Below are 15,965 nucleotides of genomic sequence, written 5' to 3'. Positions count from 1 at the left end.
AGAAGCCATTCGATCAAGTCTGGCACTAAGGTATGATCGAGGAACTTCACCTTGCTGGACTGCCAACCACTTTCATAAAAAATATACACTCCTATCTCTCCAATCGGACAATACGTGCCAAAGTCGCAAATCAATTTATACCATTCACTGCGATAGCTGGAGTCCCCTAAGGCTCAATTTTAGCTCCAATTTTATACACACTTTGTAATAGTGATGTCCCCCACCCCATAAGTCTACTCTGGTATATGCTGATGATACCGCATTCCTCTCCACAGTTATCGCTCATGGAACACTGAGATACCCATCTCTATTCGATAGAGCACAAAACTGACTTAAAAATATCGTAAGGTGGTGCAATAAATAAAGAGTTACTCTCGACCCTTCCCAAAACTCAAATTATTTTGTCCAGGCATCCTAATAGCATCCGTTTCGAAGATGCAAGGAACTAGATATTACTCCTTGGAGAAGCCTTGAATTAAGATATTCAGACGATACCACAAGTGATTATCAACAATTTGGACTCAATATAACGTAAAAAAGAGAAAGCTGATGATAATCTGCAACTACATCCACACACTACAACTACCTCGGCAATCATAATAAATGAAGAGTGGACCAATAACCAGGAGATAAGAGTGTACATTGGAAAAACTAGATCCACCTTCAACTGATGGGTCTTCTTCAAAAGCCACAACCTGTCTCTTCGTATAAAAGTGAGAATGCTGCGGTGCTGCTTCTCTTTGTCCTTTTATATGGTGTTGAATCGTGGACTTTGAACGAAGATATGTGCAAAAGATTGGAAGCATTTAAGATGTGGTTGTATCGGAGAATACTTATGATCCCTTGGACTGAGCGAGTCACAAATGAGGAGGTCCTCATAAGAATGAAGAAGAACCGGGAGGTACTGACCACCATCGAATCTCGAAAGTTTACCATACTTGGAGCACCTTATGCGAAATTAATTAAGATATGCCCTGCTACAAGCCATCCTGCAAGGAAAAATATTTGGAAAGCGAGGTCTAGGAAGTAGAAGAACATGCTGGTTAAATAACCTCAGAACCTGGTTCAATAAAACATCTGTGCAGTTTTTCCACGCTACTGCAGATAAGATAAAGATTGCCATTATGATCGCCAACATTCCTCACCGATAGGCACATCAAGAAGAAGAACTTCTGTAGTAAATAATTTTATGTTCATTTGGTATATATATCTGCAACTATTAACCTCCTTTTTATTGAAAAAATATGTGTTATACAACTAGTAGTTTATTACATTTCATCATATCTTCTATGTACATAATCGACCAAATAAAAACAGTTTCACTCAGTAGATACACATACTTAAAAAATCTTGAATCTGAGACTTCCTACGCGAAAATATGTTGTTGGGTACCTGGACGTGGGTTCCAAATCGACTTTTTTACGCGTACGATGAAATATTTGAATTTGATGGTGAGTTTGTGGGCGAGACCTGCAAGGTACCTACCTATTGCCAATTTTGTCTTGTTTCACAACACTCAAAATATTGTGTGTGGATTTAGTTCGTGAATGTTTATTAAATAAACATTGACGAACAAAATGTTGAGAAGGTTTTTTAATATAATTTGCAATGTTTGTTAACGTTAACTGAATATCGAGAAAATTCAATATGTGAAGCATTAGTGAAACAAAAAAATAGAAAATTACCGGGGTAGGACAGAATATCGAACGAACACCTAAAGTACGGGGGGAAATTTCAGACCAAACAACTATTGAAACTAATCCAAAAATAATACACGAGCGGGACACCCTCAAAAAAGCGCTTAGTTTTCGAGATACTGACCACGGAGGGGTGAATGGCTAATTTTATTCATACTTTATATTTTCGAGGGTGTTGAAAACGAAAATGAGATTTATTTTAAATTTTATGTGGGGGAACATTGTCAAAATGGCAATTTTAACCTAAAAATAAAAAAAAAATGAAATCACGTTTTTTGCGTTTACCTCGCTACAACTCTGTTCGATTTTAATATTTTTTTCTGAAATTTTTACAGTATATGGCTCTAACATTTCTGAAGACCACGGTAAAGCTTTTATTCTACTCCTGATAAAGGTTATAATTTTTTCAAAGAAAAAGGTGCGGATTTGTGCATTGCAAAGTTTTATCGCAAAAGTTGTGTGACGAAGTTTAAAATTTAGCTTCTTAATTACGTTTATGTTAAAGTAGAGAGTACAAAGAAGTTTTCTGGTAAGTTTTAGATCAAAATGTTTTATAGAAAAAAAAATAGTGTAACTTTTAATGTCGACGTTAGAAATCCCCAATATAACGCTTATTTTTCGAGATACTGACCATAGGTGGTGAATGGCTAATTTTGGTCTTAGATTATGTTTTTGGCAGTGATGAAAACGAAAATGAAATTTATTTTAAATTTTAGGTGTGGGAATATTGTCAAAATTGCAATTGTACCCAAAAAATAAAAAATAAATATATCACGTTTTTTTGCGTTTAGCACGCTACAACTCTGGTCTGTTTTAATATTTTTTTCTAAAGTTTGTACACTATATATCACTCACTTTTTTGAAGACAATGGTTTCTGCTTTAAGCTTTTAGTCTTATTCTAGTAAAAGTTATGAATATTTTAAAGTACAAGGTGCAGATTCGTGAAGTGCAAAGTTTAATCGCAAAATTTGACTGACAAAATTTTAAATATAGATTTTAAATCAAATTCAAAAATAAAACATGAGTACAAAGAAGTTTTCTTTAAAGTTTTTAATTAAAAGCTTTTATAGAAAACAAATGATGCAACGTTTAACATCTACGTTATAAATCCCCAAAATAACACTAATTTTTCGAGATACTGATCATTGGTGGTGAATGACTAATTTTGGTCTTACTTTATATTTTTGATGGTGCTGAAAACGAAAATCAAGTTTATTTTGAAATTTTAGATGGGAGAACATCGTCAAAATCGCAATTTTGCCCTAAAAATAAAAAAAGTTAAACCACGTTTTTCTTAAAATTAAAAGTTGCACCATATTTTTTCTATAACACAGCTAGACCTAAAACTCCCTATAAAATTTCTTTGAACTCTATGGTTTAACATAAACGTAATCAAATAAATAAATTTTAATTTTTTTCACTTAATTTTTGCGATTTAACTTTGCATTTCACGAATCTGCACCTTTTATTTTTAAAAACTCATAACTTTTATAAAGAAAAGACTGAAAGTCTACAGTGACTTTCATAGTCTTCACAAAAGTGAGAAATACATGCTGTAGGAATTTTAGAAAAAAAATATTAAAATGGACAGAGTTGTAGTGAGTTAAAGGTAAAAATTCGTGACTTCACTTTTTTTTTTCATTTTTAGGTTAAAATTGCGATTTTGACAATGTTCCCTTACATAAAATTCAAAATAAACCTCTTTTTCGTTGTCAGCACCATCGAAAACATAAAAAAGACCAAAATTAGCCATTCACCTCCCATGGCCAGTATCTCGAAAAATAAGTGTTATTTTGGGGATGTATTATTTTTATACAGAAAACAAATGATGCAACGTTTAACATCTACGTTATAAATCCCCAAAATAACACTAATTTTTCGAGATACTGATCATTGGTGGTGATATATTAAAAGTGACTATATTAAAAGTTGCGCCATTTTTTTCTATTAAACATTTGTAACTAAAACATTTCAGAAAACTTTTTTGCATTCTATGTTTTAACATAAACGTGATTAATAAGATAAATTTTGCCTCTCAACTTTTGCGATTAAACTTTGCAATTCACGAATCTGCACCTTGTACTTTAAAAAATTCATAACTTTTACAAGAATAAGACTAACATCTTAAACCTGATACCGTTGTCTTCAGAAAAGTGAGCAACATATCGTGTACAAACCTTAGAAAAAAATATGGTAAAATTGCGATTTTGACAATATTCCCCCACCTAGAATTTAAAATAAGTTTCATTTTCGTTTTCAGCACCGTCAAAAACATAATCTAAGACCAAAATTAGCCATTCACCACCCATGGTCAGTATCTCGAAAAATAACCGTTATATTGGGGATTTCTATTGTCAATAATAAAAGTTGCTCTATTTTTTTTCTATAAAACATTTTGATCTAAAATTTTCCAGAAAACTTCTTTGTACTCTCTATTTTAACATAAACGTGACTAAAATACTAAATTTTAAATTTAATCACTCAACTTTTGCGATTAAACTTTGCAATGCACAAATCCGCACCTTTTCCTTTGAAAAATTCATAACCTTTATCAAAATAAGAATTACAGCTTAAAACAGGCACCGTTGTCTTCAGAAATATTAGAGTTATATTCTGTAAAAATTTCAGAAAAAAAATATTAAAATAGAACAGAGTTGTAGCGAGGTATAAAAAACAGTATGTCTAAACGTGTATGGTTGACGAGGTGTACGACAGAGGAAAGTGTATGGTTGACCCTTCCCAAATTCTACGCCACTGACGAAACTGCTATTTTAGCATAATTTTTAGATTCTCCAATACTTTTTATGCGAATAATATACTTTTCATTCGTAACGATAAAGTCATTAGTTTTCGAGATATTTGAAGTTAAAAATGAAAAGACACACTTATTTTGATTAATGTATTATGGTCCTTCGTTTTTAGCTTCAAATATCTCAAAAACTAATGGCTTAATCGTTACGAATGATGAGTATGTTTTTTTAATAGAAAATATTACAGAATCAAAAAATTGCACTGAAATAGGAATTCCGCCAGTGGCGTAGAATTTGGGAAGGGTCAACCATTCACGTTCCCCCGTCGTACGCGTCTGGTAGTAGCCAGAAACGTTTGTTTAACATAATTTAGTAGGTAATAATAATTTAGTAGTTAATAATTTAGTACAGTGTCATCACCACTTACCAAATTTCATGTTGTTGTCCCATGCCTGTCAGGAAATATTCAGAAATAAATAAAATAAAAGTTTAACTTTGACACCCTGTATTTCGGTTATTATCAACCGGAAGTATGCTATATCAGAAGTCTCAGAATTCCGTGTATTAAGAAAGTTAATTTTATTTATAAGTTAATTTTTACATAAGTTATGAATATTTATAAAAACTCAAAATTTATTACTTATTTTGCAATTTTCTAAGCAAGCAATAAGGATAGAGATATTTAGCGAACGGCACATTAAAGTTTTTTTATACGATTTATGAGTTTCTTATTCTCAAATTTGTTTAAAATGTTTAAATTTTTGGTAATAGACGAAAAAAGCGAAAATTTACCGTTTTTTGATCTTCGTTTGTGTATTATGTATATCATCAAAATCGGCTGCAGGAAACATATTATAGATTATTATAATAGTCCATTCTTTCACGGTTTTTGCTCTAAATTTTAAAGAACCGCTTGGATTGACAGGAAATTTGGCATACTTATAGCTTACATGTCAAAGAAAAAAGTGATATTGTGCCGATGTGTGCTTTTGCCCTGGGGGTGACTTTCACCCCCTCTTGGGGGTTAAAAAATATATGTCCAAAATAAGTCCGGAAATGGGTAAACTGACTAATTTTAAGTAACTTTTGTTCTATAGAGCTTTTTCGCCAAGTCAACACTTTTCGAGTTATTTGCAAGTGAATATGTTCATTTTTCAACAAAATAACCACATTTTTAGACGGTTTTTCGCAAATAACTTAAAAAGTAAGTATTTTGTCGAAAAAACGTTCTTAGCAAAAATATAGCTTATAAAAAAGTAAAAAAAATGATGTACGTGTTAGGTCTCTGGATCTCGTATAACCAGAGTTATAGCCAATGAAAAATAGATTCATATTCACCAAACTTCAAATAGGATATTTCGACGTGAAATATCCAAAAAGTTAAGCACTTTTTGGGGAAAATCTATTATTGCTTTTTTAAAGTGTTTAAAAAAAGCTTTATTTCTGTTTTTACAAAAAGTTTCTAGCATTAAATTTCAGCAAGTTACGCTCAAACTAAAGCTGGTCCCTTTTGTTTTTGCAAAAAAAAAATCAGGAAGACCAACCTCTAATTAGCAACTTAAATGAAATTAATCGTTACCGCTCCACAAATTATTTTACTTATGTTGTGTTTATATGATCTGTAAGTTTCCATCGATTCAAAGTGCTTATTATTTTTGAAAAAATTTGGTTTCAAGGTAAAATTTTTAAAAATTAAAATTTTGAAAATATGCTTTTTTTCAAAATAACTTAAAAATTGTTAGAGATACCAAAAATCTCGAAAAACAAAAAAAGTCAGATTTGCTTTTCTGAATATCATGTATTTTTTTGTGTTTCTGTTAGACAAAAATTCATTAAGATTTGGTGTTTCTAAATTTGCATACATTCGTGATCAGTGACTCGTTCAACCCCTTTTAACTACAGCCCTTTCAATAGTAAGGACTTTGAACCGATGAAACTTACAGATCATATAAACAATATATACACGAGTCAAGAAACTTGTGAAGTCGTAACGATTAAGTTCATTTAAGATACTAATTAGGGGGTGATTTTCTCGATTTTTTTACCAAAACCAAAAGGGGCTAACTTTATATTGAGCGTAACTTTTTTAATTTTGATGCTAGAAATTTTTTTTATAAAACAAAAATGAAGCTTTTTTTAAACACTTTCAATAAGTTTTAATGAGTTTTCCCCGAAATGTGCTTAATTTCTGGTTATTTCACGTTAAAGTATTCCATTTGGAATTTGACAAATATGAACCTATTTTCCATTAGCTATAACTCTGCTTCTACTAGGTGTAGAGACGTGATGTATACACCATTTTTTAAATTTTTTGCAGGCTATATTTTTGCTAAGAATTTTTTTTCTACAAAATACTTACTATTTGAGTTATTTGCGAAAAACCGTCTAAAAGCGTGGTTATTTTGTTGAAAAAATGAACATATTCACTAGGATGGATCGAAAAAAACTTTTTTTCGAATTTGATAATGGCCCTTGTGGCAAAAGTTGCCATTCATAAAAGCAAGTTTTTTGCCAAAAAAATTTTTTTTTTACATCAACCCCTTCAGGTGCCCCAACCTCCTAAAAAAAATTTTTTTTTTGGTAAAATTTTTCGATACGGCCCTATATGTAAACTCTTCTTGAATGTTTAAAAAGTCTGTGTTCAAAATTTGGAGGCTCTCGGAACATTTTTGGAGGTGCCCCAAAGACCTAACGTAAAATAAAAAAATCCTATTTCATGTAGATAATACAATTTTAGCTGAAATCTAAACAAATTAACGAAATAATACATTTATTGACGGTAATACGACTCGTTACATTTCTATAAGGTAATATTAAATATTAAAAGTGAGTGTAGGAACAATAATGTAGGTAAGAAAAATAAAACTAACAATTCAACAAAACACTTAAGCTGCCAAAACGTATTTACCTTAAAAGGAACGTGTACCGATTTACAAAAATTATGTTATTATTAACAAATATTTAACTTATAACGTATATTATTATTAAAAGGAACAAAAGGTTATTTAAACTTAAATTCTGACTTAGAATTAAATGATTTCATTAGCTTCCTGGACTCGATTCGAGATTTTATGAAACCATCTCGTTTTTCCTCTCCACAAACTTTAGACGATGCCTCTGTAATTAAATGTACACATCTTTCAGTGGCCTGAGTGTGGCAGAGGAACTTGGACAAATCTAGAAAGGGTGCTGCAGTTTCTTGACCAGATACAAAACTTTCCAGGTCCTCGTCGGAGACGTGCTTTATTATTGGTGGTTCTGACCTATCTGTTTCATACCAGTAAATTATATCTGTATAATCCTCTGCCTGCATGTTTAAAGGAGGTACGCGAAATTGTCTGACACATGTTGAATATTTGTTCTCTTTTCTAGAAGCAATTATTCTGCGGCAGGCTAACTTGTGGATGTGCTCTCTGGTATCTGCCAACATCGCTAGAAGCAGGTTCTCTGAGTGGCCAAAATAGCCATTCCTTTGTATTACCCCATCTACTATCTTCCTTAAATCAGTCGGCATATATCTTGAATATGCAATCAATCTCCACAAATGTCGTGGACCTTCAGTACACAATGGCTTACATTTGATACTGAACCATAATGGACCATATACTTTCATGATAAATTTAGCTAAGTGTACCAGATTTTCGGAGGGATGCTCCGATGCGACATATAACCGAAGGATTCTACTCGCCGTTGTCACCCATCTTGAATGTACGACTGGTCCTGGTTTAATCCTCGCAAGGTCTTCGCTGCATTCTCCAGATGATACTGCATGCAACATATCATACAAATATTGCTGATCAGTACTCAAAATCTTTCTATCTAAATCAGGAATAGTGTTACTCACAATTTTAGAGAATCTGACTAAAGGGAGGGTTTCACAAGCTTGTATTGATTTTCCAATGGCACCAGAGAAAGCTTTCGGACCTTGAGTAACACCATCAAGTTGGATTAAAAGGTGGCGTAACGGAAGTTCGTTTAGATGTAACATGCAAATAAACCACTGAAGAGGGCGATTTAGGACAATTTCTAGTAGTCTTATTATTCCTGCGTTTGTCCCTGTGTTGACATTGGTGCCATCACATTAAACTGCTATTAACGATTCAGTCGACACTTCTTTTCTATTAAAGAAATCCAATATTGCATCTTTGATGACGACAGCTGATCCAGACGATACGGCTAAATGGCCGAGGTAAATGGAACCTGGCTCTTTTACCAAGGATATATGTTCCTCTGTGATGATACTATAGTAATACTTATCGCCCTTCTTAGTTTGTGTCAGGGATTTATCCTTCCGTCCATCAAAATATAATGCTTCTACTACCTCCATGTTCTCATTTTGCAATTATTTTCTGTGCTTTTCCCTTTCCCGACGAACTTTATTTCGATCTATTATTTTGGAAGTGTCCTGTTCATTAATGATGCCCAAATCTTGTAACAGAGCGGAAGAAAGTGATGCAGCGCTTCTGTCTGAAACACCGTAACGATCGCACTCCCTAGCAAAAGCTGTGAGATTTACCCTCATTTGCAAATTTGTAACGTTTTCAGATGTGGAAGAACAACAGGGCTGGGGATCAGAGTCAGACAACTTTCCAGGATCAGTCCTAGTCTCATTCTCAGAGTCTCCTGGCTCAGATGCAGTATCTCTAGACTTTAATTTTGGGCGTTTTTCAAATTGTTCTTCATGTTCTTGAGATCGTTCCATCATTATTTGGTTTCTTTTTGCTAATTTCCTGGATGATGCTACATCAATTGATCATATGACTAGGTTTCTGGTAGTTCGCTGATCTATTACAAATTCCCTTTCTTTTGCTGGAATCTTCTTCTCTTTGGAGCAATGGCAATCGTTGAGGTCTTTACATTTACAACTAGCAATATCAAAGAGAGTTTCCTCCCAGCTAAGTTTTAAATCTGTAAGCTTCTTTGTGTAGCTTTCAGATTGCTGCCTGCCCTTATATGGTTTGAGTAGAGTCCTATAGTCAGTATTCAATTTTTTTACTTTCTCAGTAACTTTTTAAAAGTAATTGTTGGAACCGATGACTTCTTCCAGATGTTCACTAGAGTGTTTGCAGTTTCTGTTGCTATTATTGAAGCTGATGGATCTTTGCCTGCCATGATGCCTTTTTTCTCATTCCTGACAAACAAGTAGTGTCGAATTATATCCGCATTCGTGGGAAGTCTTAGCTGGGACATCTCGGCAAGGGTTGCAAAGATAGGACAAAGGGTGGTTTTCCTGGTAGGTGTTCTTGCGCTCATTTTACTTTGTTTGGTATCTGAAACAAAAGCAACTATTATAATATTTTTAACTATAGAAATTTAATTAACTTGAATAAAACGAAATAATGTGAAAAGTAACCAAAATATATTTGAAAATCAAAATAAATAAAAACACATATTTCTTTACGTAACTGGGGCACCTCCAAAAATGTTCCGAGTGCCTCCAATTTTTGAACACACACTTTTTAAACATTCAAGAAGAGTTTACACGTAGGTCCGTATCGAAAAATTTTTCCAAAAAAAAAACTTTTTTTTAGGGGGTTGGGGCACCTGAAGGGGTTGATTTAAAAAAAAAATTTTTTGGCAAAAAACTTACTTTTATGAATGGCAACTTTTGCCACCCGGGCCATTATCAAATTCGAAAAAACGTTTTTTTCGATCCTACCTAATATTCACTGCCAAATAACTCGAAAAGTATTGACTTAGTGAAAAAACTCTATAGAACAAAAGTTACTTAAAATTAGCCAGTTTATCCATTTCCTGACTTTATCTGGACGAATATTTTTTCACCCCCAAGAGGGGGTGAAAACCACCCCCAGGTCAAAAGCACATATCGGCACAATATCACTTTTTTTCTTTGACTTGTTAGCTATGTGTATGCCAAATTTCATGTCAATCCAAGCGGTTGTTTAAAAATTAGAGGTTTTGCAATATTTTACCTTTAAGGAACGGACTATAATAGATGTACATACTACTCAAAAAATGTGGGTTCGGCCTGGAGCGGGTTGTGTCACCAACAGGATATTTTTTTCCTTATTTCTCTGAACTAATTTGAGATGTGTAATACTTATAATGTATTATTATTATAGTAGGTAAGTATACCTAGTTCCCCGTCTGTACATAACAAGCTTGACTACTATTAGTCTAAGAGCTAGAGCCGAAAAATCATCGTCATAAGTACTATGGAGTTTGGCGTGTGAAATATGTCTATTCTATATTGATAATTATGACCCCTTTCAGGCTGACACCTCAGTGGATACAGGAAGTAGCAATAAGGGATGAAAGGGGAAAGTTAGTGTAGTCATTAAAGGTTTTCACCTCCTGTTTTGTTAAACCTCCATCGATTTGCTTGAAAATTGGTGACTAGTTAGAGCATACCTCAAGAAATAAAACTGATTTGGTGCCAACTTGCACTCTTGCCCTGGGGGTAGATACCACCCCTTCTCGGGGGTGAAAACTATTTTATTAAAAATAACCCCACAAATCGACAGAGGGACAAATTTTAAGTAAAATTTGTTATATCATGTTATTAAAATAAATCAATACTTTTTGAGTTATTAAAGATAAAAGATTTATCTGTTTAAGAGCACATGCGTGAAGTTACGGATAATAAAAAGAACATATTAATTACTTGTATGTTACTAAAATATTATTTTTATATTATTTAGATATTATAAATTTAGCAAAAGTGTATTCGAATATGTCAAATGTACCCATTATTGGACACCTCCAGTTTCTGAATATATTCAGTTTATATTGATAGAAAAAATTCAATTAAATATCGAAATAATATAAAAATAATATTTTACTAACATACAATTAATTAATATGTTCTTTTTATCATCCGTAACTTCAAGCATGTGCTATTAAATAGACAAATCTTTGATCTTTAATTACTCAAAAAGTATTGATTTATTTTAATAATATAATATAACAAATTTTACGTAGAACTCGTCCCTCTATCGATTTGTGACGTTATTTTTAATAAAATAGTTTTCAACCCCAGGAAGAAGGGGTGGTATCCACTACCAGGGTAAAAGTGCGAGGTGGCACCAAATCAGTTTTATTTATTGAGGTATGCTCTAACTAGTCACCAATTTTCATGCAAGTCGATGGAGGTTTAACAAAATAGGAGGTGAAAACCTTTAATGACTGCACTAACTTTCCCCTTTCATCCCTTATTGCTACTTCCTGTATCCACTGAGGTGTCAGCCTGAAAGGGGTCATAATTTTCAATATACAATGGACACATTTCACATAAAAAACTCCATATTACTTATGACGATGATTTTTCGGCTCTAGCTCTCCGTCTATATCCTCTATATGTCTATATCATACTCAAACACACATTATCGGTGCTGATATTTAAAATATGCCAATTAATTAAAATTCCAGTTCTTTCCAATAGTGAAATATTAAAAATAAAACGACTATTTCTGAAACAGGTTTCACAACATATGCACAAAAAAAATTATTTTATAAATGAATAAAATTACAAGAAATACCAGTTCTTATATAAAATAACAGTAATATACCAAATAAAAAGAAATTTTTGGATATCTGATGATGTGAAATCGATATACTTATTGATCAACGGTATGAAAACGCATGGAACCCTCTTTTACCCAATATCTTCATAGATGAAATAATAAAAATATGTGAAAAAATAAAGAATTACAATTGAAAAAAATAAAATAAAAATGTGTACCATTTTTATTCGGTTGCAATGCGAAGGCAAACCAATCTTACTTTTTAATTAGAATACGGAGTGCAGTCCAGTTCCTTTAACCGCGATTTTCTGCTCTTATTGGAGCTTCATCAGAAGAAACGTAGGCACTGTTCTCCATACTCCAACTAAATTGCATCGAGAGGTTTTCCCACACATCGCAACCAAAGTGATGATAATAGGTGGCAAGCGCCATCTGGCAATTGAAAGACGAAGCAAGTTTTCAATCCTAATAGTAAATTAATAATATTGAAAAATATTAAAAATCACTAAAAGATTTTTAAATTGAAAACTTATTGGTACATTTTCATGGTAACACCTCCAAGACTTCTATAATTTGCAAGTCATATGGATGCTGCAGTGAAGACGAAAGGGAAGGAATTCTACTCCTTGCAATTCACATCCCCCGTCTGCAGCCGGCAAAGTTCCAACTGAAAAATGCACCTGGTTACTCTACGGAGTAATACGAAAAATAAAATAAAAATGTGTACCATTTTTATTCGGTTGCAATGCGAAGGCAAACCAATCTTACTTTTTAATTAGAATACGGAGGAAGGAGTATTCTAATTAAAAAGTAAAATTGGTTTGCCTTCGCATTGCAACCGAATAAAAATGGTACACATTTTTATTTTATTTTTCGTATTACTCCGTAGAGTAACCAGGTGCATTTTTCAGTTGGAACTTTGCCGGCTGCAGACGGGGGATGTGAATTGCAAGGAGTAGAATTCCTTCCCTTTCGTCTTCACTGCAGCATCCATATGACTTGCAAATTATAGAAGTCTTGGAGGTGTTACCATGAAAATGTACCAATAAGTTTTCAATTTAAAAATCTTTTAGTGATTTTTAATATTTTTCAATATTATTAATTTACTATTAGGATTGAAAACTTGCTTCGTCTTTGAAAAAAATAAGATAAACACTTTGTGCGATGTACAAGCTGATAGAGCAGGAACGACAACGAGCAACGGTTTTACACCAATTTAAGAGCATATCCAAATCTTTGATGATGATTTCCGCCTCTAAAACACATATACCTCTTAAGGCACGTATCCATTATGATGGTGCTCCGTGCTCCTTGCAACTGCTCCAATCGATACGGCGGCTCCTCTACATATAAACCGACACCGATTGGAACACCGAGGCGGAGCACGCACTGTTGCTCCGAGGGGGCGTTAACATATCCACTATGTGGAGCAGTTGTAGGACCGCGGAGCACCAACATAGTGGATACGTGCTTTTAGATGCCAACTCGAAGTATATTATGGAGTAATTTTGAAACAAATCTCATCATCATCATCATTATTCTCGATTTACAACACTGTGCGGGTCCTAGCCTCCTCAAGAATTTCTCTCCAGTCATCCCTCTATCGCATTTCTCGGCCATGCACTATTTCTCTTCTTATCTTCAGTTTATTCCATCCGCATTACATAATCTACCTACCTCAGACATGTTAGTATATTTCACGATATCACAAAATATCTAACTGTAAGAATCTCAGGTTTTGATGATGTTGAGGCAGAAGTATTAGAAGGAAGAAGAAAGTAGGTATGAAAGAAAGAAAAGCAGCCAAAATGACAAAGCTATTAATGTGTATAAAAATTTGTTTAAAAGAAACACTGGTATGGCCCCTAACCAAAAAAACTGCATTGATCAAAAATCTCAAAAATTCTCTTCTGAATCCTGAAATAATTTCACTTGTTTTACCGCTGAACGTTATTTTGTTTGAATTTTATCTACGTGCCATCTCCGCGACGGAGGTCGGCAATCATCATAGCTTTTCGGACTTTAGAGACGGCTGATCTGAAAAGTTCATTTCATGTACATCCGTGAATTTTATAGGATGTATTATAGTTATTTATGAAACAGTTTGTGAAGTATGCTTTTTGCGAACGCACGCGATGTTTAGAGCACGAGCGACAGTGGAGCGAGTGTTATACATCGCGTAAGTTCGCAAAAAGTACCTACTTGACGCACAGTTTCATACAATATTTTATCTACGATAAACAAATAAAAAAACTGTAACACTTCGTCACTGGTTTTCATTTCTGTTCTACAATTTTTAGAACTTTGACATTTAAAAATTCTAACTTCTTTCAAACCACAAAACCGTCAAAACTTTTGTTGTAATTTATTGCTCATTATATCATCAGCATGACAACGGGATATTTGATTATATGAAAGTGTGCCAAAAAACAGTGCGAAAATGTAAATCCCATTTAAAATACATTGTTACTTCACGCACACTTTAAACCCTTCACGCACTGCTATCTATAATGACAGTTTTCACAAACTAAAAACTTATACATAATATGACATAGAGTAGATAAAATTCTTTTAAAAACTTTCATTTGCGAAATATTCCAGGTTTTCTTTATCGTTAAATTTTCGCTTGTTTCCTTCTTGGTTAGATATATTCTTTGATTTCTTAACTTTTTTGCTCCAAGATTAACTTTTTCTGTATAATTTTTCTTTGTGTTTTTCTTGAAATACTATCAAACATTTCTAAAATTAAACAATAATTTCCTTAAGTTTTTTATAAGATTTAAGTATCAATCAAGCACTTAAAGTAGACTTAAAGTTGCCGTCAGATTCTTCTACTTTTACTTACTCATTGTTACGTGAAAGTGTAAGTTTATATGACAAAATTCGTAGCAGTCATTGAACCTGAATGAAGAAATTCTTCGTGAAAACTCGCGGTTGAATGCTTCATAAAACTATACCATGGGAAAAAATTTTCGTTGGTTTTCGATGATGTTGGTTTTACTATAGAGAATTATACTCGTATAACAAGAAACGCTCATATTATTGTTTAATACAAAAGTGTATTAATAGCTGCAGTCTTTTGTGGCCATTGCTTTGTAATGTCACATTTTTTTAAATACACAAGGAAAATAAATTCTTGTATCTGGCTGTATACCATAAATCACAAAAAATAGTAAAATTCCTATTTGTAAAAGGTATATAAAGGTATCCCAAGGAAGAGAAGGAAGTTGAACTTACAATTAAAGAAAGAAAACTACAGTATCTCGAACATGTGATGCGGGGCGAGAAGTATGGCATCCTGCGACTCATAATGCAAGGAAAGATAGATGGCAGAAGAAGAATCGGAAGAAGATGAATGTCATGGCTGAAGTACCTGCGAGAATGGTTTGGATGCAGCTCAAAACGACTATTTAGAGCTACTGCCTCAAAAATTAAAATACCTATAATGATTGCCAACCTCCGTAGCGGAGATGGCACCTGAAGAAGAAGAAAAGGTATAGTTAAAATCCCCAAAAGGGCTACATCACAACAGAACGTTTTTGGAAGTAATATTCCATCATCAGTGTTTATCACAGGTCACATTATATGTTTTGAGCCACCAAGATATATGGGTAAAAGCTGTTAAGTTGTTTTAAAGTAATAAATAGATTACATGATATTATAAAAATTCATGTGATATTAGAAATATTCCTGGATTAACTCACGGCATCACACGACTCTCCTCATGTTAAATATTACAACAAAACGAAATACTAATAGTATTTACTAGTTAACAACATGGACGAAATGATAAATATATTTTCTTTTCTAGGTATTTTAACGTTATTGGTCCAAGAATCATCAAACCAAACACAGATTACCATTGTGCCATCAGCGTCCAAGCTACATCTCAACCAACTTCTATTACAGCAGTGCTCCAAGGAGCATCTTACAACGGAACGCCATTGTTCAGCCAAGACCAAGTGGTCATACCACCGTATAGCACCAGAATATGCGAACTGAAGGTAAAATAAAATTCTAAGCCTCATTTAGA

General features: G+C 33.3%; 1 protein-coding gene across 1 annotated transcript in view; it reads left to right on the top strand.

The window, feature by feature from the left end:
• LOC114324284 (thioester-containing protein 1 allele R1) overlaps positions 1 to 15,965 on the top strand; it is a 59,783-nt gene that overhangs the window by 4,650 nt on the left and 39,168 nt on the right. The window contains exon 2 of the mRNA XM_028272085.2: positions 15,744 to 15,936. Within this exon, the coding sequence (XP_028127886.1) occupies positions 15,744 to 15,936 (193 nt within the window). The remainder of the gene's footprint in view (positions 1 to 15,743; positions 15,937 to 15,965) is intronic.

Source organism: Diabrotica virgifera, chromosome 1, assembly GCF_917563875.1.
Source record: "Diabrotica virgifera virgifera chromosome 1, PGI_DIABVI_V3a".
NCBI classification, from domain to species: domain Eukaryota; kingdom Metazoa; phylum Arthropoda; class Insecta; order Coleoptera; family Chrysomelidae; genus Diabrotica; species Diabrotica virgifera.
Note: the sequence above shows the minus strand (reverse complement) of the source record. Positions and strands in the feature narration are given on the sequence as shown.